Raw genomic sequence first — 26,665 nt, forward strand, 5'->3', positions numbered from 1 at the left:
TACATGACTATAGTTAACAATACTGGAGAGTATATCTGAACGTTGCTAAGAAAATAAATCTTAAAAGTTCTCATCACGGGACTTCCCTGGTGGTGCAGTGGTTAAGAATCCGCCTGCCAGTGCAGGGGACACGGGTTCAAGCCCTGGTCCGGGAAGATCCCACATGCATCCCACGGAAGGAGCAACTAAGCCCGTGTGCCACAACTACTGAGGCCGTGTGCCACAACTACTGAAGCCCGCGTGGCCTAGAGCCCGTGCTCCGCAACGAGAGAAGCCACCGCAATGAGAAGCCCGCGCACCGCAACAAAGAAGAGTAGCCCCCGCTCGCCGCAACTAGAGAAAGCCCGCACGCAGCAACGAAGACCCAACGCGGCCAAAAATAAATAAATAAATAAATATTTTTTTTTAAAAAAAAGTTCTCATCACAAGAAAAAGAAATGAGTAACTATGTGTGATGATGGATGTTAACTAAACCTATTGTGGTGATCACATCACAATGTTTACATATATCAAATAATTATGTTACACACCTTCAGCTAATACGTTATATGTCAATTATATCTCAATCTTTAAAAAATGAAATGAAAATAAAAAAGGACAGTTGAAGGACGGAACTGTCTCTGTGGGTCCTGACCCTTCCCCGCCCCTGCATCCCACAAGTCAGGAGATGTCTTTTCTCAACAGGGAATCAGGAAGAACAAAAGCCTTGCTCTCACAACTACTGTACTAAAGACACAATCAAGGAGAACCATTTCATCTAAACAGCACTCAACCGAAGGAGAAAAGAGAGAGAACGAAAGAGAGAAATAGAAAGTTCTGCACAACAGAGTTACTTCCGTAACTTGCTGGTCGCCCCAAGAGGTGGTACTTGGCTGATCTGACGATAGCCAATTCTAGGTGACCCAGCATCCTCTAGAGCAAGTGCTTCCCCAGCCAGCTAAAATTAGCAGAAAATCTCTATTTGCTTGCTGTGCACGACGATGCGGGTGGGAATAGGCAGGCTTTTTCGCTCGCTCACTCACTCACAGTACCGTCCTCTGCTTGTCCCGCCAGCAAGTCAAATACCCTGATTTTCTTTTCATACCCTCAACATTTCAATCACCAAAATAAAACAACGCTCGTGTGGGAGGAGGAAGGAGGCTGTCAGCCTCTCAATGACACGGCTCCCTCCTCTAATGAGGTCAAAAGTTTCTTTTGGCCACAAAGCAACCGAGTGTCAACACGCTAAGCATCAGCCCCCAAAGACTGGAAACAGAATTTACAGCAAAAGATGCAAAAGGCTGGTCCATGGAAACGTGGCAAACGACCCTTAACCATGCAGCACAACGCGCACTGCAAAGGACACCATGAGCAACTGACCCATAATTACCACGCACTTGCTACGGCGCAGGGCCCAAAGGAAACCTAAGGCGTGATCTCTGCTACCAAGGACTTGCAGTCTTGCTGGTAAGGAAAAAGAAAATACATGCGTAAGAGAAACAGTGGGCAAAAGGCCACCTGGAAAAAAAGAGTATTAAGCTCATAATGGAAATCTCCTAATAAAACACAGATTTTCCAACACCAAATAAATGGTCCATTTATTAGGCTGAGCAATAGCAAAAAAAAAAAAATTAATAAAATTTAAAGAATTAATACAGTACAAAGCCAATGAGAATAAGTCACAGGAATCACAGAAACCTAGCCAAGACCCTTGGGTTGTAACTTGCTTCCACACAGCCATCTGTGAGAGATTAAACAACTCCTTTTTCCTCGGGAGGGCTTTATGTCTTTATATGGAAAGGACTGCCAATTGCCCTTCCCAGTGGAGACAGTCCTGCAAGACGTGGTACTCAAACTTCAAAGTGCACGACAGTCACCTGGAAACTGCGTTTGTGCAGGGCTCTTCAGCCTGGGCACATGTGGACCCAGGCCAGGTAATTCCTTGTGGGGGACCGTCCTGTGCACTGTTCCATGCTGAGCAGCATCCCTGGCCTCTACCCACTAGATGCCAGGAGCACCCTCTCCCCTAGTTAACTACAACAGAATGTCTCCAGGTGTTGCCAGATGTCCCTGGGGGGACATGATTGCCCCCCCACCTCCCCCCACCACCACCTGCCCAGCTGAGAACCCCTGTTCTAAGATGGAACCAAGGAAGCTACATATTTCACAAGCACCTGCCGCTTCCCACATCCAACTACGGGGCTATTTTCCTGGATATAACTGGCTGCATCAGCCTTGCCCACTGGGGTCGTCTTCCTTCCCACACACCAAAAGGGCAGAAGCTATCACAATCCCGCTTCTTCCCTCTTGCCTCTTAACACACGTGCCTTTTGCCGCCTTTGCTGTGTGACTCTGCATGACCTCCCGACTAGAACAGCCCTCCCCAGCCCATGGATGTGGGATCTGGCCACGTCACTTGCTCTGGTCAACGAGCATTAGTGGGAAGGACAGGCAGAGGTTTTAAACGTGACTGCGTGAGGTAGCTTGGCTTCTTCTTATACCAGACAGGAGGGGCAGAAGTACATGCCCCAAGAGGCTACTAGCCTCAGAAGGAGGAGATTAGGAGCTCAGTCCTAAACCCAGCCCAGAGCCTGACCAGGCCTCCCTGATCCCACCGAGCTGAGCCCAGAAGAGCCACACCTCACCACCCACTGACCAGTAAGCAAGAAATAAGTGCTTGGTGCTCTTTTCAGCAGCACATACATTAAAACTGGAAAGATACAGAGATTAACATGGCCCCTGTACAAGGGTAACAAAAATTCATGAAGCATTCCATATTTTTGATGGAAACTAAACTTTCGGTGGTGAGCATGCTCCAGCATACAGAGATGTCAAAATACGGTACTGTACACATAAAACTTACATGTTATAAGCCGTTACCTCAATTTTAAAAAATCCTGTAAAGAAATAAGTGCTTGTTTCTGTAAGCCTTTGTATGCGGGGGTGCTGTTTGTTACACATCATCAGCAAAGCAGAAAGCTGACTAATACACTCCCCAAATATTTCTGAACCAAAATGCTGATTAACAAGTGGATATTATTATGACTTCTCTGTCCCTACCCCCACCTGTCTTCCTCCACTCTTGTATGGAGCCACAAACCCACCAATTCAGTCCCCACAAAGGCACACATGGTATCTTTGAAGTCCTGGGGGCCAGGTCCCACTCTTCTCACATCGTGGTGGTCTTTCCCACAGCTGACTCAGACTCTGAGACACTAACTCCAGGGAATAGTTCTGTCAGAGTCCCCGAGAGACCCTCAAACTGACAGTGGCAGGGCCACCCACCAACTATGGAGTTCTTGGGAAGGAGAGGCTCTAGACATGCAAATGTGTTCAATCAGCACCAAAAATCCCAGGTCCTTCCAAGACAGAAAACAACCGGGTGTGCTCAGAGGTAACTCAAGACTCAGCCAGTGGCTGCACCTCAGTCAAAGGCAGGCACACCGACCAAACAGCTCCATGACTTCTGAATCATTCAAGAGACAAACAGCAAATATTAAATAAATATACAAACCTTGCAGGGCTCAGAGGAACAAATTAAGAGACAGAAACAAAGGAAATAAGTCTCCTTGAAGACTGTCAATGGAGCCAGAGAATAATGGCCCCCAGACAGTCCCATGCCCCTAATCCCTGGGCCCTGTGACAGTGTTACCGTGCATGGCAAAAAGGACTCTGCAGATGCGATGAAGTTAAGGATGCTGAGGAGGGGAGATTATCTTGGATGGGGGGGGGGGGGGGCAATGTAATCACGTGAGCCCTAAAAAGTGGGCAATCTCTCCAGGCTGTGGTCAGAGAGACACGTGACCAAAGAGGAATGATCAGAGAGATGCTGCACTGCTGGCTTTGAAGATGGAAGAAGGGGCCATGAGCCAGGGAATGCAGGAGGCCTCTAGAAGCAGGAAGAGGCAAGGACTGGCTTCTCCCGAAAGCCTCTGGAAAAGAAGGCGGCCCCACTGACACAGTGAGACCCATCTCAGACTTGTAACCTCTGGAACTATAAGATAACAGAGTGGAGTTGTTCAAGTCAGGAAGTTTGGGGTCATCTGTCCCAAGAGTGACAGGAAACTAACACAGTCAATTATAAGATCAACGGAGAAAACACACATGACCTTCAGCCTTACCAATAAGCTCTTTGTTCAAGGCAGACACCCCAGAAAGTCGTGCCTATGGAGAGCTGGAGAAAAATCAGCCTCCATATTCTCCCACCTGACCCTGGAACGGTAATTTATGGCTCTACACAGGCAGAAGGCTTATAAATTCAGAAAAGTAAACAACTCTACAACTGTTTCAGTCTAAGCCGGCGTTGTGGCTTCAGGGAGGCCCCAGAACGCAGCCAAAGTCTAGCTGGTTGGAACCCCGTGACCCCAGAGCAACTTCACACTACCCCCTTGGGAACTACAGGCTTCCTATGTCTCACACCAAGAAAGGACCCTCTAAAATCCCATCCAGGGACTTCCCTGGTGGCTCAGTGGTTAAGAATCCGCCTGCCAATGCAGGTTCGAGCCCTGGCCCGGGAAGATCCCACATGCCGCGGGGCAGCTAAACCTGTGCGCCACAACTACTGAGCCTGCGCTCTAGAGCCCACGCGCCACAACTACTGAGCCCACGCGCCACCACTACTGAAGCCCACATGCCCTGGAGGCCGCGTGCCGCCAACTACTGAGCCTGTGTGCTGCAACTACTGAAGCCCGTGGGCCTAGAGCCCGTGCTCCACAACAAGAGAAGCCACCGCAATGAGAAGCCGGTGCACCGCAACGAAGAGTAGCCCCTGCTCGCCACAACCAGAGAAAGCCTGCACATAGCAACAAAGACCCAATGCGGCCAAAAATAAATTTAAAAAATAAAATGCCATCCAAAAGGCAGCACAAAAGAGGGGTCAGCAGGCACAGCTTTAATTGCCCAAAACTGTTTTCTAGGTTGAACTTCAGGGGAAGAGATGGAACTAAAGAGAAGGAGAAGGCAGATACAGTGTACGCCCAATTGGAAGCTGAACTGGAAATGGTCTTATAAACATTGCTCCTTCTGTGAACCGTTTTCCATTTCAACGTCATCTGAAAGGAGCAGCCCGTGCCCCGGGTTTACCCAGCCCGTAACATTCTTCCACCTGATTCCCCACCCCAGGCCCCAAGCCCTCCTTGATTACCCAGAGATTCCACAAAACGTTCACCAAGAAACTGGAATAAAACACAATACAACATGGACACGCCTCAAAGACCTAACGCTAAGGGAAGAAAGCTAGACAGCAAAGGGTACATATTGTGTGATTCCATTTATAGAAGATGTCCGGAATAGGCAAATCCACAGGGACAAAAAGCAGATCATTGGTTGCCAGGGGCTGGGTGGAGAGGGGATTTGGGAAGTGATGGCTTAATGGGTAAGGGGTTTCTTTCAGGGTGATAAAAATGCTATAGAATTAGACAGTGGTGATGACTGCACAACTCTGTAAAAATACCAGGAAAGTACTGAGTTATACACACTTTGAATGAGTGAGTTGCATGGTATGTAAGTTATATCTCAATAAAGCTGTCATATTAAAAAATAGGAGAAGAAGAGAGAGGAAGAGGAAACAACCACTAGGATATCAGCCAATGATTACAAGTCACTGCAAACTTTAAAAAATTTAACCATCCCAAGGAGGTTAGTTTACTTAACAAGCCTGCAATCCTGCGCACCAGCCCACTCCACAGTAAAGATTCTGGAACGCCTGAGCAGAGGTCGGTAGCAAACTGTGACCAGAGGTGGTTTATGGAACGGGCTGAGGAGCAAAGTGGGACGCCTGGGGCTCATGATGAAATGCAGGAAGACGATTCTGCAAAAGTAACAGTTCTCAGTAATTTAAAGCAACTCTCTACAATGCAAGTATTCTCTCTCTCCAAAATAAAAAAACAATTGTAACAAATACACTGGCTACGGCAGCAAACGTCTACTGATAACTTCCGGCTGCTCTAGGTCAGCCGATTCAGATTAGACTCCCGAAAAGCAAACTGAAAGTAAAATACGTTGACTGGTTTGGGGCTGGCTGTTTCAGACGGGAGGGGATGGGATGGAGAAAGGATGGATATTGCTCCCCTGTGAGAGGAAAGGCGGGTGAGCAGCCTTAAGATTGCAGTGGGCCCAGCAGCATGGGGAGCCCCTGGCGCAGGGCCTGGGTCCAATCCCGCCCCACCTGGGCCTGGACCATTTCCTCAGAAGGTGACCCCAGCAACCGCAGACAGGGCGCAAGTCAGATCCCACAAGAGTCGGCGGGGGTATCACGGCTGGCGTTTGGCGTCCATAAGCACGCCGACCCACGCATCCCGAGTTATTCTTGGTATCAGCCCCTTGACATAATAAGGAAGCCAAGAGGAAAGATGGACACATCCAAGCATACAGAAATGGGAAGCTTGGTGGTTAAGACCATAAGCAACGTTATAAGGAACAGTCTAGGAGAGAAATATTTGGAACAGCTAACGATCAGTCTACAAAGACTTCCTCTAAGGCATGTGTGGGCCTCAGACCAGGAGCATCAGTGTCAGCTGGGAACTTGCTGGAAATGCAGAGTCGCGGGCCTCGCCCAGATTTACTGACTCAGAAATTCTGGGGATGGGGCCTGGCAACCTGTGTTTTCACAAGCCCTCCACAGGGCGCTGGTACACGATGAAGTTTGAGAACCAGTGGTAAGGTCACAAAAATATTTACAGCAGCACTATTCATAATAACCCCCAAAATGGAAACAACCCAGGTGTCCAACAACGCGTGAATGGATCAACGGTGGTGCGTCCATACCTGATGGAATCCTACCCAGTCATAAGAGGGGATGAATTAGTGACACAGGCCACAACATGGATAAAGCCGAAAATCACCATGCTGAGTGAAAGAAGCCAGGCAAAATAATGAGCACATGTTGTGCGATTTCACTGATACAGAATTCTAGGATATGCAAACTAACCTATCTAGTAATAGAAAGCCATCAATGGTTGCCCGGAGGTGGGGGGAAGCAGAGAGAGATTACAGAAAGGCACAGGGAAATGCGGAAGCCACGAAAATACGTGTTATCTTGATATGCACGTGTCCGAGAAGCCAGCACCACACTCAAGACAGCAAACATAGGAGAAAACTGATGACCGTGCACACCTTATATACGCCTGGTTTACTGTACTTCAATTACACCTTAACAAAGTGGTAAAAAAAGCAAGCAAGCAGATGGTGCAAAACCAGTGTAATACGATCCCATACAGATAAAAACGCAAGACTACACAGTTGTACATGGACAGCTGAACATGCCAGAAACAGAATCTACCACATCACACTGTGGACTGTGAATATCGGTTATTCTGCCGGAGGAGCTGGAGGTTACAACCCCACAGTGCGGGGATTCAGGGAAATCAGCATATTCTTAGGTATCACCTTAGAAACAGGACGGAGCTTAGAGCAGGAAAAAGAAACAAAACCAGAATCTGTTCAGAGGAAAAGCCTTGCATTTTGGAAGCCCCCAAAGCAAGGCCGGCTGCAGGGGTGCAGGCAGGGAGAGGGCCCCCCCTCGGGTAGAAACAAGTGCCACAGGGGTGCGGGGCAGCTCCTGCTGGGAAATGCAGGGCAGAGAAGGGGACGCACGCAGGTAAGCGGGCTGGGGCCCAGGCAGGGAGCCCTGAACTTCTCAGGGGGCTCAAAGGTTGACCAGATGAAGAGAACAAGGGGTGGAGGCCTGGCTATTGGGACACCCTGCACACTGCACGCTCCGCACTCCGCACAGCAAATGAAAACCCTATAGAAACCAAGAGAAACCAAAACCCCGGAGGGCCGTAAGCAGATGCACTGAAAGGCTGGGCTCACGGCAGCCACTCCCTTCCAGCACAGTCATCATGTGGAGAGTCTTTACTCAGGATCTTTCGCCCTCCTTTCTCAGTTCTTGGGGAAGAGATAAGGATGAAGTGCGATTTCCAGACGTCTCGTGTAATTTCGCTGTTTATTTGTAAATGAATACTTCTAAAGGAATTTCTTTACCCTCTAAAGTTAGCTCCCAAAACCTTGCTTGTCCTTTGCTGTAGAAAAAGATCCATATTTCCCTGGAATGTATGAGGACGGAAAGATTTCCGAACTTCTCTAAGTCTGATGCGGGTTTTAGTCCTTCAACTTTACTAAGTCTTTAACCACGACATTCAAGCTTCTAAGGCAGGGTACTTGACCTCGGCACTAATGACCTCTTGGGTTGAGTAATTCTTTGTGGGCCTTGGGGCCTCATCCCCTGCATTATAGGATGCTGGGCAGCGCCCCTGACCTCTATCCACTAGATGCCACTGACACCCCTTCCCCATTGGTAACAACCAGAAAGGTCCCCAGACATTGTCCAGCGTCCCTCGGGAGCAAAACTGCCCTTGGTGGAGGACCACTGAGCTAAGGTATATCCCGACCAAGATGGAACTTCCGTCAAAGTCAAACATCCAATGCCATGAAAGAAACAGGACGGGATTTCAAGAAGGAGGCAGCAGGGGCATGGAGGGTTGACTGCCCTATGGCTGTGTCCTGGGTTCTCCAGGGACTGAGTCCATCACTGTAAACGCAGTTCCTTTTCCAGACTCCGCACCTGTCCAATGCAGCCCTTTACGCACGATTCTTCACGATTAGTATGACCCTAAATATATGACGAACTCCTCTAGCTTCCCAGTTTGCTGACTACAAGTAAACGTTTCTCTCTTTTTTGGGGGGACGGGCCGCCAGGGCAAGCGGGATGTTAGTTCACCAGCCAGGGATCCAACCTGTGCCCCCTGCAGTGGAAGCGCAGAGTCTTAACCACTGGACCGCCAGGTAAGTCCCTAAACGTAAAAGTTCTTTTCTTTCTTTTTTTTCAACATCTTTATTGGGGTATAATTGCTTTACAACGGTGTGTTAGTTTCTGCTTTATAACAAAGTGAATCAGTTATACATATACATATGTTCCCATATCTCTTCCCTCTTGCATCTCCCTCCCTCCCACCTTCCCTATCCCACCCCTCCAGGTGGTCACAAAGCCCCGAGCTGATCTCCCTGTGCTATGCGGCTACTTCTCACTAGCTATCTACCTTACGTTCGGTAGTGTATATATGTCCATGCCTCTCTCTCGCTTTGTCACAGCTCACCCTTCCCCCTCCCCATATCCTCAAGTCCGTTCTCTAGTAGGTCTGTGTCTTTATTCCTGCCATATGACCCAGCAATCCCACTACTGGGCATATACCCTGAGAAAACCATAATTCAAAAAGAGTCATTTACTAAAATGTTCATTGCAGCTCTATTTACAATAGCCCGGAGACAGAAACAACCTAAGTGCCCATCATCGGATGAATGGATAAAGAAGATGTGGCACATATATACAATGGAATATTACTCAGCCATAAAAAGAAACGAAATTGAGCTATTTGTAATGAGGTGGACGGACCTAGAGTCTGTCATACAGAGTGAAGTAAGTCAGAAAGAGAAAGACAAATACCGTAGGCTAACACATATATATGGAATTTAAGAAAAAAAAATGTCATGAAGAAGCTAGGGGTAAGACATGAATAAAGACCTTTTTATCTTTTCACAGAGCTACTTACTTCCCGCATGGCTCCACCTTGAGAGCCTGCAACCAACCCATCACTATCCTGATCTTTCAGGGAGGAAACCAAGGCTCCCCGTGCGGCCCTGCACTCTCCCTAGGTACCCCTCTCCTGGAGAGGGGGCGGGGAAGGTTCACTAAATCACCTCCCACCATCGGGTTCTGAGCAAAGGGAAATCTACAGAGACAGAAAGGAGATTAGTGGCTGCCTGGGGCTGGCAGGGGGCGCAGGAATGGATGACATGACACTCCTGAAGACGTGAGCGATCTTACTGCGGAATGAAAAGGCTTGAAACCTGGATGATGACCGATGACTGCACCACTCGGTAAACAGACTAAAAATCACTGAAACTGTACACTTGAAGTGGGTGCTTTTCATGGTATGTAATTTATACCTCAGTAACACTGTTCCTGAAAATCAACTAGACCTTAAATGGGATTTAGAAATCTCCATGAAATTTATCACCGCAAGTGGCCATCTACAGCCATCCCAAGGCAAAGCAAACATTTATGGCAAACCCAAATACAACAAAGTATCACATAGCTTGCAAAAGGAATGACAGCCCAACCTGAATCTACAGTGTGTCCAACTCAATACTAGGAACTACAGAACCGAACTGCCCAATGGCAGCAGTGCGGACAGAGAGAAATTCCGCTCTGATGAACATCTGGGCCACCAGAAACCCATAGAGAAAAATACATTTCTTGTCCAAATATAGAACATTCAATGGAAAAGCAAACCCAACAGGTAATTCAAGAAGGTTGAACATACTCTTCGATAGCAAACTATGAACCAAACCCAAACTTCCCTTAAAGCAAAAGCCACGCAGAAAAATGGGACCCCAGGGCTTCCCTGGTGGCGCAGCGGTTGAGAATCTGCCTGCCGATGCAGGGGACACGGGTTCGAGCCCTGGTCTAGGAAGATCCCACATGCCGCGGAGCAACTAGGCCCGTGAGCCACAGCTACTGAGCCTGTGCGTCTGGAGCTTGTGCTCCGCAACAAGAGAGGTCGGGACAGTGAGAGGCCCGCGCACCGCGATGAAGAGTGGCCCCCGCTCTCCGCAACCAGAGAAAGCCCTCACACAGAAACGAAGACCCAACACAGCCAAAAATAAATATAAATAAATAAAAATTAAAAAAAAAATGGGACCCCAGCTTACCCCTCTATTGTGCCAGGAGCTGAGAAAATTAAAATTCACAAAGGACAGCTTATTCTGTGCACCATTTCATGTTTAAATATGAATTGGGAAATAGTGAAAACATACAGTCTCTAGTTTTATTCGGTTAACTTTTCTGGAAACACAGGATGATCAAAAAACTACATAATGGAATTAAAAACTATTAACTATTGGGTGGACAGAAGCTGTACTGACAGAGAGAAAAAGGAAATATTTCCATGAGCTAATCTTATCCTGTATTTAGTTTGAGTATACTAATGTAATTAACCAGGGGTGTACAATTTTGCTAACTTCAAATTTCCAGTTGTAAAGCCTCACATACAATTATCTGAACCACAACTGATTTTTATTTTTGTGGGAAAATGAAGATAGCTGATTTTAATAACCCAAGCTTCCCAAGAAGAGTAACTGCCTTCCTTGACAGAAATTATGTGAATGGTAATTCACAACACCACAAACTCATCTGTTTTTAGATCTTCCCTCAAAGGTTAGCATACTTGGAGATTTCATCTCCCGTTGACGCAAACATTTGGTGCTACTATTCCCCTACATTCCTGCTCTGTACACCTATGCCTCTAATTCCCAGAGGGTATACATAGATCTCTGCACTTCATGAGTACCTGAGGTATGCATTTAGGAAATAAAATCAAATTTTGTGCCCACTTCTGCGAACAGTCTCAGGATGGGGCTATTCTCTGATACATCTCTGAATATTATTTAGGGTAATCTGGCTGGCAAATAATCAAATGAATAATTATTAGAAAATTATCAACAACAAAGACAGAAAAAGATTCCTGTCCAGACCTGAAGTGACTGACCAGTGTCTAGCTGACCTGCTGGCAATAAGAAATCAGGACCCGGACAAGGCTCAAGGAAACCGGCTAAAAGCAAAATACTTTGTGTAATTTCTCCCTCCTCTTAGATGGGCAGGCACAGGGCAGATAAAGGACATTCCCAAAGACTTTCATTAAAACTAAATTTGTTACGGGAGCTTAAATGTCCTGATCTCTGGAGAGCAGACACAAAGGTGCATAATGTAGATGTCAAAAATTCTACTTCCTGGGAATTCCCTGGCTGTCCAGTGGTTGGAACTCCGTGCGTTCACTGCCGAGGGCCTGGAGGGCCTGGGTTCGATCCCTGGTGGGGGAACTAAGATCCCGCAGGCCACGTGGTGCAGACAAAAAAAAAAAAAAAAATCTACTTCCTGCTTCTCCTCTCTTCACAGTAGGTGCCTTCTGAATATTACTGTAAAGAGAAGCAATCTTTTTTTTTTTTTAAGTAGGAGATAAATATATCAGTTTACCAAAGGACAAATGAATGTCCACGTGGATCCTGACGACTGTGAAATGACGTGTGGCCCTGGTGCCCCGACGGTACGGAGAACAAGACCAGCATCAGCTTCCCTTTACATACAGAGCTACGCTGCAAACTCAGTATCCACAAAGGGAAAAACAGGCACAAACACCAAAAATCACACACAAAACCGAAGCTAACGTACCAATCATTTCAAATTAAACAAACAAAAAGGCTGGTGCGGAAACCTGGAACTACTTGTGGTCGACACTTAGTGTCATGAAAACCAAAGCTTCAGCCGTTCTCAGCAAACGACCTCAGCCAAAGACCGGAAGTTTGGAGGTGAGTCCTATGTCTCACCTCCACAGGCCACAATGTGGTCTGGGTTGTGAATGTAACTTTTGTATTTATTTACTCTCTGTAACACCAGTAATATAGCATCAACCAAAATGACAGTTTTCTCTTTTAAAAAGCCTCTAATGTGAAATGCAAAAAATAAAAGATTTAATAACAACCACGATGGATGAAATATGTTTCTGGAAGAAAACAACAACAAATAAACAGCCAGACTGAAGGCACCGAGAGACTTTTATCACAACCCAGTTCCAGCGCTATCTCACATCTTTTAAAGTTTGAATCACGTATTTGACAAAAAGCCTGGTTCCTGGGAGCCCTGAGGGCATCCGTCAATGAAAGCAGCCGATTTATAAACAGAATTAAGCGATTATGAAAACACTGCAGCGTCATGAAATGCTTAAAAAGCACAGCATTGTTCCAAAGTTTCCTCGTGCACCTGCAACTGAGATACTGTCATCTGGTTCTGAAACACAAATATTTTTTCAGCTTTAAAAACACGCACAATCCCGTAGATCCAAAACGTGCACGGCACCCTGTCAGCGTATGTTCTTTCTTCCCCAAATCACATCATTAACAGCTGTGCCTCTGGAGGTATGTCCAATCTTTAAGCTGTCAGATCTCAGTCACAACACATGTGTGTGTGTACACACACACACACACACACACACACACACATCGTGGCAGGTGAAGCCAGACGGAAAAAGGGGAATACATCTGTGTCCCACTTTATTCAGTGACTTCAATATCAGCCCCTCATCGCCTCTGGGGACCCCATCAGTGATCTCTAGATGCTTTTTCATTGCACATCCCTCTCAGTGAAAACCTTTTAAGCATTAACTCCAACTCACGTAACGTATTAACTAGAGAGAACACTCAACGATCATTATATGCATTTCTCATAGACCACAAATAGACATTTTGTAACTATTACATAAAAATAGATAAACAGAGAACTTAAGTTTCTTCCTGCACTCCAGTAAATCTCATTGTCACTGCCAGAGATATGATATCCAGTCCACTTGGGAGCCGACTCTGTGAATTAAAACCTGAGACAAGGCGTTTCTGTCACCCTCTGCCCCAACTAAACATGGAGACTATTGGTTTCAAGGAAATGTCCTAGGAGGCCCATGAAATTTACCAGAGTCCCATGAAATCTATCAGGCGAGTCTAATTTCCACAGGCCTCTCCCCTCCCCTTGTTCCCATCTGGTCTACAACAACTTCTGTGATGCACTGGACACATGAGATCATTACTTCTTATCTTCATCAACTTCCGAGCTCCGTGCCCCTCCAACGCTGTTTCTCCTGGCAAGGCTTTTTGAAGAATTACGCTACAGATCTCTAGAAATTGTTGAAACTGGCACAGAATCATCGTGCATCTTAGAAATACAAACCTAATGTGATATTTTTTCATAATCAAATTAGGAGCTAAACCAAAGCGTGTCTCCCAAGACTGACCTGTGACTGTCAGAGACTGGCAACCGTTGTTTTTACGTTGATAACTGTGAATACTTGAGTCTTTACCAACACAGAGTTGGCATTCAAGTTTCAAGGGATTAAAACGCCTGATAAGATTCTGCTGGAAAAAGAACCTAAGGCAAGGACCCAAGTTTATTCTGTCTCCTAATAAATCAAATGGTAGAGACATCAATTCTCTACTCAGCTGCTTTTCTAAATACAACCTAAAACTCGGCAACCACCTGGAACTTTACAGGTGCTGAGAATTATGTTTGCGTACCGGTGCTACAGATGTCTGCATCACATGAACGGGGTAACATCCCTCCAGCTCCACTTTCTCATTTCTTATCTTCAAACGGATGTCAAGATAACAAGCGTACCTCGAAGGGTAGAGCTGACCCGGCTAAGGCTAAAAATCACCCCAACGCACTAGAAACAAAAAGCACTGCTCAGTTACACAGAATTTTCTCCAGTTCCCAATCGTGACTTACGTGGTCTTACCATATTAAAGTATCTGTTATTACCGATTTAAGAAATAAAATGGCATCACATACAGTAAGCTTCTTTTGCCCGAATTTCCATCTATCGGAAAGTTTAAACAAGCACAAGTGTTTGCAAACTGGATACCGGATGTTCACACAGACTCTAAAGCCCAATGACAACGGACAAGTCTGTAACAGTTATGAGCCAAGCTCTCCAAGAAGCGGACAGTGTCCCTCTAGCCTTGCTTCAACATGGATGAGGTTGGGTGTCCAGGTTGCATTAGACATGAGGAAAGTCTTCAGTATCTTGGAGAGAGAGAAGGTGATCCCGCCGGCGGGGGTGGGGGTGGGGAGAGTCCTCACCTCCTCCTGCCTCTGTATTCTCCCTGGGGGTTGGCGGAAAGTATTCCAGAAAGGAAAGTGCTCAGGGCTGGCTATTTGGGGTCATTTTCTGGGTTCCAGGCTCAAGAGAAGCAAAGAAAACTCTCATGTTTTCTTTTCAGGATTCCAGCTCCATCCACCACGATAGGAAAAAATGACAGGAATTCAAGGCAGAGACACTCTCTTCTAAACACTATGAATTTTGCCGTGAGCATTGTTTGTGCTTATTTTATGGGGTCTCCTGAGACTGGGGAACGACAACACTCATAAGAGTTATTCAGAGGCACCCCACAGCCCAAAGTGTCTTCTGAACTGCTCGGGGTTTTTTTTACAGTAACTTAGCGATGTTAAGCTGAATATTGTTTACTTCAATCATGGGTAAAACGATAGTTAAAGCATGTAACACAGTTTACCCAAACTGCTAGTTAATATAAAACCACCATAACCCTTAACCTACAAAAGTGTTTAAAAAAAAAAAGAGCCCACGCAACATTTAACGTGTGCCTTTTCCACATTACAATCCGCACACATGGGGTAGGAGAGGCCTCAAGATCAGCTCATCAAGCCTTTCACTTACAAGTGAGGACACACACAGATTCAACAACTTCACACAAGCAAGCGGGCAACCCAAGGCAGGACACAACTGACCCAAACGCCAGGCGAAGGATCCTCTAGAAAACACAATATTCCTTATTCGATCACAAATAGTGAAATTACGACCCAAGGTAAAATTCCAGTTCACCACCACATAGAAACACAGATGTAGGAATTCATTTCTACAACAAACTAATGCAAACACAACTGGATATTTTTAGCACACTTTACGGTCACGTTATCAACCCACTGGGAAAACCACGCCTCTTAATGTGTGTCCTGTTTTTGAAACTAAAGACATGAGTCTAACCTGCTGAGACATTTTACATAGTACTGCTCCAGAAACAGTCTCTGAAGGTGCATCCAAAAATGTCCCATCTCAACTGATTCGGCAGCAAGGATCAACTGGCATAGGAAATGCTCAAATCCTACAGGCAGCTCCAACAAGACACCTGGTATTTTTTCACTATGATTTCTTACAAGTATTAAGAAATTCTAAGTTTTGGCTTTTCCTTGATTTTGATAAAATCCACAGTGCAAAATCATTCTGAGGAAAACACACGGGCCCAAGTGTGCTACAGTATAAAATTCATGAGTCAAGGAAGGTGCTGGAAGAGTGGAGAGATTCACTATTAGGCATTTCATCCTGAGTTAAAATGCGATTACCAAGACCAGGACAGCAGAGCTGATGGGCAGGTGCCCCAGGTTAGGGGCTGAGGGAGTGGGGAGTATGGAGGAAAAGCACCGCGGACACCTCTGGGGTAACGGAATTTAGTTGTTTGGTATCCTGATGGTGGTGGTGGTTACAGAAATTTAAGCATGCTGAAATTCATAATTTATCATATAGTAAATTTAGGAAATATATAGAGGATATACACGTGTCTGTATATAGCATGTGTGTGTGTTTGTGTGCGTATGCCAGCCCTGAAATTTAACTTAAGGGTGGGGGTGGGGAGGGGAGATAAGAAAAGTAAGCAAGCCATTGTTGGAGACCACCGTAACTAAAAAAGATATATTATTATTTTTGTCATCATTGGATATTTCCACACCAATTCCCAACTTCAGAGTAGAGGAAAACCTAAGGACACTGGGCTCCAAGCATGGTAAGAATCCTCCTTCTGTTAATACAAGCCTGAGAAACAAATTTTATTTTCTTTCTCTCTCAAGAAGAAACCTAAGGCTAGAGAAGGTACTGATGTGCCCAGAGGCAGTGAGTGCATGGTGAACTGGCTGCAAACCACGTTTCCCTGCGACCACGTCCCCGACCCCATGACCACAGGAGCCCACAGGGCCCCCAACCAGGCTGGGCTTGGCGCTCCTCTGGGGGGGGGTCACAGGACACGGGGCCACGGGCTGGCTCCGGAGGACCAGACTCCAGGTGCCAGCCGTGCCCAGCCCTGGAAGAGGGCCCCACTGCAGGTCCGCACCCAGCTGCCCCCCCCCCCCGCCCTTCCCAAATCAACTATTCACAGGAGAGGACAGGGCCTGAAACAGCAGCCAGGGTCCTGCAAGCAGCAAACATCTCCCACCCTGACCTGTCTCCGCCCACCTCCCACCCGGACCTGTCCCGGCCCACCTCCCACCCTGACTTGTCCCCACCCTCCCAAACGGAGGTTACCCCGAGGCCAGGTTAACCGACATTTCGCTGGGCACAGAGAGGGTCTGAAAACAGGAGCCAGGAACCGGTGTTCCCCTGATAAATACCCAAGTCCCAAGAAGCCGATCAAAAGTGAGACCTGGTCAATCTGCAATGACATCAGCAAAACCAACAGGAAGGAGCCATGCAGGCGCACTGGCATCGGGGGCTCTAAAATACTCCAGTTGAGACAGAGCTCAGGGGACTCGCAGCGCCCCCCCTCCCATCCCCAACACCTCCTGGCCTTGCGCCGCTCCCGTTTCTTTCTTCTCAAAGGCCATCCGCTTCCCGCTGCCTCCTTTCCCTTCTCATTTACCTCCTAATGTATCCCAAAATGGCCTACGGGAGCCGTGAGAACCACAGCGCCGGATACCTATCTTGACGTCCACCTGCCCGTGGACCTTGCTCGAAACAGGACTGCACAGCTGACAGCAGAACTCAGGGCTGGTGTCTCCACCCTAGCATCATGGGCATCCAGCGCCAGGTCGTTCTCTGGAGTGGGTCTGTCCCGTGCCCTGTGGGATGTTACGCAGCATCCACGGACCCCCCCCGCCCCGGGATGCCAGGAACATCACCGTCCCCCTCCCCCAACGTGTGACAACCACACATCTCCAGACATTGCCAAAAGCTGCTTGACGGTAGGGGACCAAACTGCCCTGGGAGCCATGGGCTGACTACAAGCTTCCAGAGTTCAACGCTGAACAGACGGCCTCCATGAACAACCATCTCCTCTACCTTCGTCTCTAAGACCCCCTTTCTCCCGAGCCTGCGAGTCGCGCTCCAGCTCGACCTCTTCCCTCCAAGGACCAAGAACAAACCAAAGCCATGGAAACGGAACCCAACTTCCTCTATCAGAAGAAAATACTCTGTCCTCTGTTTTCAAGTTTAAATTTGCTCCGATTTAACTTTTCAATGGCTTCCAGTTCACATCTGCGATCTTCAATCGGGCAGCGGATTTTCCCAATAAATATCTGATGGCGGCGATAACTGCACGGGAGGGCTTTGCAGGAGGCGGCCGCCTCCATGGCCAAGTTCCCGGGGAGCACACTCCTTAATGACGGCGTTTTCCCCCTGAGGTCTGAAACTCATTTTCTCAGGGCAGGCTCTCTTCTCCGTCTATAAACATGTTGCCTGTCTGTCCCTTCCCACACCCAGCATTCATTTTGGTTGCTGGGTCTCGTTCTGCTAATGTGGCCAGGGCCATCCGGTTGGTCGAGTCCCATGGAAAGGATGGACAGGACGCAAGGGCCAAGGAGGGCCAGACCCGAGGGAGAAACTCACATCCAGTCTCCACTCAAGAGGCCAGTTACTTCCTTCACACTAAAAATAGTTATAGAAAAAAAAAAAAGTTTATCTTTCCAGCTTAAAAAAAAAAATGTTTACAAAATGACTTTAGTCTTGCTTCCCGATTGAAACTATTTTTTAAATGTCTTGGGTGGTGAAAGATTAACAACTTATTGGAAGTCACGTACTCTTCTTTTTTACGGGAGAAAAAGGAGGCAAATGCAAGGTATCGGGTACACCACACCTGGGACGGTCTCGCCTCACAGGGCAGAGCGATCGTGCTTGTCCTCTGGCCCGGGTCAGGCCTGGCAATAAACACGTGTGCAGAGCCCAAGACGCAGACACCTGGCGGAAAGCTCAAAGAGGGGGCAGCCTCAGGGTTGGGGTGTGGGGTCCTCCCTCCCAATAGGTAACTGAGGAAGGGTCTGAATTCCTGACACTCGGGACCTACGTGAGATGGCTCTTGGGGGCCTGGCTTCCCTCTGCAGGAACCCATTGCCCGCCTCTGGAAGAGAATCATGGATATCCCAGGTGTCTCAAAGGCTTGACAGGTCACAGCAGTCCTGAGACAAGGCAAGAGTGAGGACAAATGGCAGAGGGGAATCTGGGAAGTCACCTCTCACAGATGCAAAACTGGGTTTTCCCCCCCAACCACAAATAAAATTTCTAATAGGCTGCTATAAAAAAATACAAAAGACTATGCAAAGAACACACCAGCCAAGTAATAAAAATAACATCCTGACTCAGGGACCTGTATACAGGAAACGGGCAGCACTCAGCCACTTTTTAAAAATACTTTGACTATTGTTAAGCCTCACTCTGTTGGAAGGATTCCTGATCAGCCTTTTAATAACAGAAGATTTTGCCCTCAAGAAATTAAACCTTAAAACTTAAGACATAAACTTGGGGGGAGGAGTAGGTAGCCATGGTGAGCAAGGCTTTAAACGTATCAGATAAGGCCTCTAAATCACCTAAGGCCTCTAAATCACCTAAGGCCTCTAAATCACCTACGTGGGGCTTCACTGACGGTGACACCTTGGGCTCCCCACCATCCCGAGAGATGTGCGCCACGACACACACAAAGGCGGGCAACATGGGGACTGGCTATGCCATTTTTCAGATGGGGAAACTGAGGCAGAGAGCCACTAAATGCCATGTCCAAGGTTAAATACTCAGTGAGAGACTCTAGCTTGGAGCTCTGGTTTTCTAATTCAAAAGTGATCCAAACCACCTCAATCTAAAAAAACCACAGCTGTCAAATCTCACTGAAATCACTTTCCTAGGTCACCTGCTAGCTGAAATGGGCCTGCCTTTCTTTTTAAAGTCTACCAGTAAATTATTTCAAACTCTTACAGCCTCTCCCCTCCTCCCATAAAAAGTAGACGAACTCTCTTTACTGCCTTCTTTATTAATCCTTACTTGCAGTAACTATAGAGAATCTCCCTCCAATAGAACGTTCTGCAAGTTCTGCGCTGTCCCAATATGGCGGCCACTAGCTACACACATCTATTGAGTATGTGAATTATGGGTAGAGCACTGAAAGAACAGAATTGTTTATTTTAGTAACAACAGAATTGTTACTGAATTTTAGTTAATTTGAATCTAAATATGCACATGTTGGCTAGTGGCTGCCACACAGGATAATTAAGCTATAGACGAAAACAATCTTTCCACCGTGGTGGACGTTTCATGATTTCTGTTGACATTCATCTAGGTGTCTAAACAGATTTCAATGTAGGTTCTTCTGTGTGTGGGGGAGGGAGAGAGAGAGAGAGAGAGAGAGAGAGAAATTGTGTGTGTGTGTAATTTAACAAGCTTGTCTCCAAGTGGGAAGATTCACACAATGTATACACAGGAAGGCAAGATAACACCAAGCTTAAGAGGTGGGCTTTCGGAATCAAACAATCCTCCCTCCACCATATATTGGCAAGTCAGTGGACTGAAGCAGGGTGGAAATAACTGACGCACACAGGGCATTAAGTGCGTGTAAAATCCTCACTGCATGGCATTAGAGTAACATTAGGAAAATGATTCTACCTGCACAATACCAACAGCTAAAACTTACAGGCAGCTCTGTAGTTTTCAAAAAACTTACACTTACATTCCCTCTTTCTGTCCTTGCACTACCCAATGAGTACCACGATTTCAGTTCCCGTTTTTATTTTTACACATATAGAAAACGACACTCAGAAAAGTTACAGGACTTGAAGGTCAACGGTAGAGCACAACAACAGGGTGGGCCCTTTCACTAGTTCAGGCCAAACGGGGACAAAGGCTGCTTTTCTAGCAAAGCGTGGTGTCCTGATGCAGGTGGACTCAGGGGCTCTATTCCCCTTTCTGCTGGCTAGCGCTGAAACCCTCCTAACAGCCCACCCAGGTAGACTCATGACGCCATCACACAGATGAGAAAACTGAGACTCCCATGGTTAAAGGTGAGACTCGAGACCAACTAGGACACCACACATTTCATTTAAACACCCAAACTTTCGGGAGGGGTGAGCTTGGGAAGACTTAAGGGTCAAGGTGTGAAATTTAAATGGGGGGTGTTGACAATTCCTGGAGTGACTTAAGCCCCGGACAGAAACACAAGAAGAGCCAGCCTCAGAAGATCCAGTGACACACACCCTGCTGTGCACAACACCAAATCAACACCTTAAGTCTCCATTTTCATCCCACAGGTGTGCGTTCCCTTCAGGTCTGGAATATCCTTAAGGGGCGATCTTCATAAGTGGGTCAAGTGATGCACTTCAACTTTTCATCCCTGGACTCATTATCCAGCTGGGGGGTGTTCCACGAAAATCTGCCGGACGTTTGAGATATTAACATCCCTTAACATAAAAGCGTCATCTTCACGTCTCAACTGTTCCATGCTCAACATTCGCCCTCCACCCCCATCGCGTCTTTCCTAGGAATGACTAGTTGTAAACTTTTCATAAAATCATCCTGGGCCATTTCCTACCCCGAGGCCACCGTTCAGGACTGAAGAGGGGCGCTCCCCTCCCCCTCCCAGGCTGGAGTCCCGCCCCTCCCCTTTCAGGTTAACCCAGGGACCCAGGCGGCGCTCCTGAAGAGAAAAACATCCAGCAGTCAGGTCAAACCACGTGTGACAAAGCGAAGCAGAAACCGTGGCACAAGGGATAGAGCATGGAGCTTGTTTCTTTGGGGGTTCTGCTCTACAACATCAGCGACAGAAAAGAAAAAAAAAAACCCACCTCCGACTCTAACTTTGTGGAATTTCCAAAGCGAGGGGCTCGGAAAATGCGAGGCCGTGCTAAGAACGAGCCCCGGCGCGGGCCTCACAGCGCACGGACAGCGCACGTGAAGGGCAGGCCCTAACCCAGCGCCCGCGGGCCTCTGACGACCCCCAACTGTCACATACCCGGCGACCTCCGGCGACCCCCGAAGGCGCGCCCCACCCCGTTCCGAAAACCGGCCCCCGTGGGCAAGGTCCCCCTGGGGAGCAGCGCCCGGGACGCGAATCTGGAGGCACCCCTCCCCCAGCCCGGGAGCAACAGGTCTGCAGCCTCCCCAGGCCGCGCTCCGCTGACCCGGCCAGACCAGGGACGCCCCCCGTCCGCCGAAGTCGCCCCCAGCCCGCGCTCCTCGCTCGGGCGGGGGATCTCCCGACTTCGTTGACAGTTTCTGCGCCTCGGAAACTGAGCCGCCCAGGGCCCGCGCCGCCGCGCTTCCAGCCGGCCCGGGACTGGCCGGCCCGCGCCCGGGGATGAATGGGGCTCCCCTCCCCCCACGGGGGATCCCGCGGCGGCGCAGGTCCGTCCAGTCAGCCCCGGGTTGGGCAGACAAAGGGGCACCGGGGGACAAATCGAGCGCTTCCTCAAACTTGCCGGCCGCCACCCCTCCCCGAAACAAAGGAGCCCCCCCAGCCTCCGCCCGCCCCCAACGCGCCGGCACTTTGGGGAGCAGCCAAAACGGGGTATTGTGCAGCCTGCAGGGAGCGCGCCGCACCCCAGCCCAAGCCCGGGAGACACTGGGGGACCTGCCCCTCCAGAGCCCCGGAGGCGGGCGGAGCGTGCGGGAGCCCCGGGCCGCCGGCCTGACCCCGGAGGGAGGCAACCGCTGGCCCCCACGCGGGACAAGTTCGCGCCACCCCGCCCCACCCCACCCCGCGCCCGGCCGGCCACCCGGCCGGCCGAGCCCCACACACTCACCTCGCCGCGAGCAGCGCAACTTGCGGCGGCGCCGCCGCCCCGAACCTCCCTCCAGCCGGCCGTCTCCGAGCCCGGGCCGTGCCGCGGCCGAGGAGGGCCCGGCGCCCGGAGCAGCCGCGCGCCGCCCCCGGGCCGCCCCCGCCCCGCCGCAGCCGAGTCCCCGAGAGGCGCGGGCGCTGGAAAGTTTCGGATGCCGAATGGCGGCCGAGGGCGCTGCGGCGGCGGCGGCGGCAGCAGCGGCGGGGCGGGGGCGCTGGCGGCACCTCGCTCCCGAGCGCAGAGAGTGCGGGGGGGGGGGGCTGGGGCGGGAGCGGTGGCGGCGGCAGAGGGCGGGACGGCGGGAGGGACCGGCAAGGGCAGTGACCTCCGGGGGGAGCGGCCGCCAGCGCGCCGACCCCGGCCGGGAGGACTGCCAGGGAGGCCGCCTCCGCCGCCGGGCCGGCCCCTCCCCCCACGGCCCCCAGCCCGCACCCTCCCCCACCGCCCGGGGACTGGAGCCCGGGTCCCCCCCCCGAGTCCCCCCCCCACGCCCGGGGGGAGGGGCGCGTCCCAAGCTGGTCCCTCCCCCACGGAGGGTGAGGACGCCAGGCCTGCCCTCCCCCATAGCCACGAGGGGGAGAGTCCGCCCCCAACACAGCCCCTCCCCCAGGGCTCCAGGGAAGACTCGCGTCCCGGCCCGCCCCGCCCCCACGGCGGGGTAACCTGCGACCCTCCCCCGTCCCTCACCCCTGACTCTGCTCTCCCCGCCGCGCCCGGAGTGGCTGAAGGGAATCCGGGTCTCTCTAGTGTATCCGAACCCCGTCCCTCCCTCGTGGCCTCCATGCGGGCGGAAGGAGACGCAGGCCTGTGCCCACCCCGTCCCAGGCCCGGACCCAGCCAGCACGGGACAGGAGCCTGGTCACCAGCACCGCGGTTTCCAGGGGAGGGGGGAACCGGGCCACCGCTGTTACCCTCCCCCACCTCCAAGAAGCAGCCGCCCAGCTGCCCTAGCAGAACCCCTGCAACCTGCCTGAGGACGCCGCTCCCTCAAAATCGGCGGCCGGGAGGGCACCCCAATGGTCTCCTCCCCTCCCCGGAAAAGTGGGGGCCCAGGGGGAGCCTCGACCTTTGCAAAATGCCTCCAGCGAAGAGCCGGCAGTGCGTGGGGAGAAAGAAAGTCGGGCCCAACGGGGTGGAGGCTCCCGGCGGGGGCAGGGGGAAGAAGCCGGGCCCTCGGGCCTTCTCACCCCCGCCCCCGCCCGGAGGCGTCGGGCGTCGGGCCCCGGCCAAGTGCTAAGGTTGCCGCAGCTCTCTCGGCCCAGCCCTGGTGAACCCGAGGCCCCAGCGCTCCTGCCTCCCCTCCTGCTTGGTGACAACTGCCCCCCACTCGAGGCCTGAGTTCACTTAAACAGACATCTGCACCCACCCGCCGGCACCTTGGGTGTCTACTTTGCCGAACATTTTAGAATAAGTTTGCCCCTCCCTTTGGTGTATAAGGAGCTTCACCCCAAGAGCCCAGTACACACTCAGCGTTTTACACTGGAACCTCACTTGCTCCTTGCTGGGATACGGGGCCATTTGCTGTACTGGTTCTGCGGAGAGGGGGCCCGAGGTGAGTGTTTAAGGGGCTGGTCCTCCATCAAAAAGGCAGACTAAAAGTTATGCTGCCAAATATTGCTGTGAAACGTCAGTGATGTAAAACGACGGTTGCTGCACATTAATTATTAGAGCACATCAATAAAAGATACACTTACACAGTCTCCATAATTGTGAATCAGCAGAATAGATTTTGCCTTATTTTGTATCAGTTGCCATTCAAGGCCCCCCAAAAGGACGTGATGGGACCTTCCCTTGAGCCTGCCCGTCGTTGCTCCCGGGCTCCTTGGGCTTGTGAGGACTGACGCTGAGGTATTAACAAGCAATCGAAAAACCGGGGGGGGGGGGGCAACAGAAAACCCGAGCGAGCTCCTGATGCAACCCTGCCCCGGTTACACGTGCTTCCCTTCCCCCACCGCCTGCTGGTGGGAGCGCTGCGTTTTTTCCGCCTGTAGGGTCACATTGTGGTTGATTGATTCTCCTTTCGCCGTGCTCAGTCATTCAGATTTGGAAAGTAAATAACAAGTTGACATCATTACAGCTCTCGGCTTTACCGGGACGCGGCCCCCGGCTACCGCACACTCTCGAGTAGCCGCGCAGCCAAACTGGCCCACTGGCTTGCCAGCCGTGCTTCTCGTTAGCCGCTTGGAAATTGAACACGATGAAAAGGTTCCTTGGTATGTTTTGATTACTTGGCAGACGCCAATCATTTAAAGTATGAGAAAGTGGTGGAAATCCTCGCTTCCAAACTAGGACCCGGTGTGACCACTTTTTTTTTTACAGCTGGTCTTCCGTAGCTAACAATGCAAGGGAGCTTGGAATCCATCTTGCCTGTTTGATCGTGTCCCAATAATCCCAACGGTCTTCTTGCAAGTATGGAGTCGAGCACTTTTATCACAGACTCCTAGGAACCCCCAGGGACTCTGTAAGACCTCAGGCAGGAAAGGCGACCCCCTACATTTATCCTAATAACACCGAGAAATTCCACCTTCTGAATGCTAGATGGGTGGTAGGAACGTGTTAAATTAGACTATCTTATTTAATATGTTTTGCAGATTTTTCGAATGGTGTAAGGAAAAAGGGGGAAAAGCACATTAAAGTAGGGCAGGAAAGGAGCTAGTGCGTTCTGACAAAAGTATAAAGGTTAATTTGGAGGCCATGAGCAGCAAGGATCTACACAGGTATCCACTGCACAACATCTATGTTACAAACAAGTATTTTTGCTTACTGATGCAGAGAGCTGGAATACAGGAATCCGCTCGCAACAAATGCAATCAGTATTCCCCCTGAACAGTAGCCAAATGTTTAATAAAAAGGCAGCAGGAACCCACACAAATATAGTCAACTAATTTTTGACAAAACAGCAAAGGTATTTCAATGGAGAAAGAATATCCTTTTTAACAAATGGTGCTGGAACAACAGACATCCATAGACAAAACAAACAAAAAACTTAATCTAGCCCAGACCTCAAGGCTTTTCACGGAAACTAACTTAAAATTGATCATGGGCCTAAATGTAAAAAGCAAAAACATAAAACTCCTAGAAGATAAGGTAGGAGAAAATCTAGACGACCTTGGTTTTAGCAGTGAGTTTTTACATACAACACCAAAAACATGATCCATGGAAAAAAAAACTGATGAATTGGACTTATTGAAATTAAAAACTTCTGCTCTGCGAAAGACACTGTTAATGGAAAGACAGACCACAGACTGGGAGGTAATATTTGCAAAATCCATATCTGATAAAGGATTATATCCAAAATATGCAAAGAACTCTCAAAACTCAACAATAAGAAAACAATACAGAATAAAAATGGGCAAAAGATCTGGAAAAAGAAACAACTCACTAAAGAGATATACAGATGGCAAACAAGCATATGAAAAGATGCAGAGTATCACATATCACAATGAAATTGCACATTAAGACAAACTACGGGGAACTCCCTGGCAATTCAGGGGTTAGGACTTGGTGCTTTCATTGCCGGGGCTGTGTTCTGTCCCTGGTCTTGGGAGTAAGATCCCACAAGCCACGCAGCTCGGCAAAAAATCAAACGCCAACCGGATGCCGAGCAACAGGAACTCTTACGCATTGCTGGTGGGAATGCAAAACGTAAGACCACTTTGGAAGACAGTTTGGCAGTCTCTTACAAAGCAAAACATACGATCCAGCAACCATGCTCCTAGGTATTTACCCAACTAAGTTGAAAACTTATGTCTACACAAAAACCCACACAGGAATGTTCAGCAGTTTTACTCACCAAACACCGAAAGCAACCAAGATGGTCCTCAGCAGGTGAATGGATAAACAAACTGTGGCACATCCATACAATAGAATATCATTCTGCAATAAAAAGAAATGAGCTATCAGGGCATGTAAAGACAAGGAGGAACTTTAAATGCCTACCACTAAGTGAAAGAAGCCAATCTGAAAAGTCTACATACTGTATGAGTCCAACTCTACGACATTCTAGAAAAGGCAAAACTGAGAAGATCAGTGGTTGCCAGGGGTTCTGGGAATGGGAAAGAAGGGACGAATACGGGGAACACAAGGGATTTTCAGGGCAGTCAATGGATTCTGCGTGACACTGTAGTGGCAGATACATGACATTTTGCATTTGTCCAAACAGGTAGACCTGTACAGAACCAGAAGTGAGCTCTAAGGTCAGCTGTGGATTTTATCAGTACTGATTCATTCACTGTAACAAATGTTCTACTCTTACACAAAAGGTGT

At 49.2% G+C, this 26,665-nt stretch overlaps 2 protein-coding genes and 1 non-coding gene across 4 annotated transcripts in view; 2 read left to right on the top strand and 1 right to left on the bottom strand.

The window, feature by feature from the left end:
* Positions 1-22,489, bottom strand: part of TBL1X (transducin beta like 1 X-linked) — a 224,844-nt gene extending 202,355 nt beyond the window's left edge. The window contains exon 1 of one of the 2 annotated variants that reach the window (XM_029240081.1): positions 22,361-22,489. The gene's annotated coding sequence lies outside the window, so the exon portion shown is untranslated. Of the gene's footprint in view, positions 1-20,843; positions 21,583-22,360 lie in introns of those variants that run through there. The other variant, XM_029240082.1, reaches the window with a different exon arrangement.
* On the top strand, positions 2,660-2,761 carry LOC114906634. The gene has a single exon (XR_003796459.1). It is a non-coding gene; the product is annotated as a U6 spliceosomal RNA (small nuclear RNA).
* Positions 21,450-23,636, top strand: LOC114906404 (basic proline-rich protein-like). Its single transcript, XM_029241200.1, has 4 exons — positions 21,450-21,509; positions 21,597-21,706; positions 21,884-22,935; positions 23,485-23,636. The coding sequence occupies exons 1-4, from the start codon at positions 21,450-21,452 to the stop codon at positions 23,634-23,636; spliced, it is 1,374 nt and encodes a 457-aa protein (XP_029097033.1).
* The last annotated feature ends 3,029 nt before the right edge of the window (positions 23,637-26,665 follow it).

This window comes from Monodon monoceros, unplaced genomic scaffold, assembly GCF_005190385.1.
Source record: "Monodon monoceros isolate NGI ecotype Baffin Bay Population unplaced genomic scaffold, NGI_Narwhal_1 Super_Scaffold_22, whole genome shotgun sequence".
NCBI lineage: Eukaryota > Metazoa > Chordata > Mammalia > Artiodactyla > Monodontidae > Monodon > Monodon monoceros.

What these genes read in the sequence shown, in the direction of transcription:
- LOC114906404 (XM_029241200.1), top strand. Translation starts at nt 21,450, where the DNA reads ATGCGAGGCCGTGCTAAGAACGAGCCCCGGCGCGGGCCTCACAGCGCA. An exon ending in CCCCAGCCCGGGAGCAACAG is followed by an intron (nt 21,707 to 21,883) that starts GTCTGCAGCCTC and finishes CCGCGCTTCCAG; the next exon opens with CCGGCCCGGGACTGGCCGGC. An exon ending in TGGTCCCTCCCCCACGGAGG is followed by an intron (nt 22,936 to 23,484) that starts GTGAGGACGCCA and finishes AAATGCCTCCAG; the next exon opens with CGAAGAGCCGGCAGTGCGTG.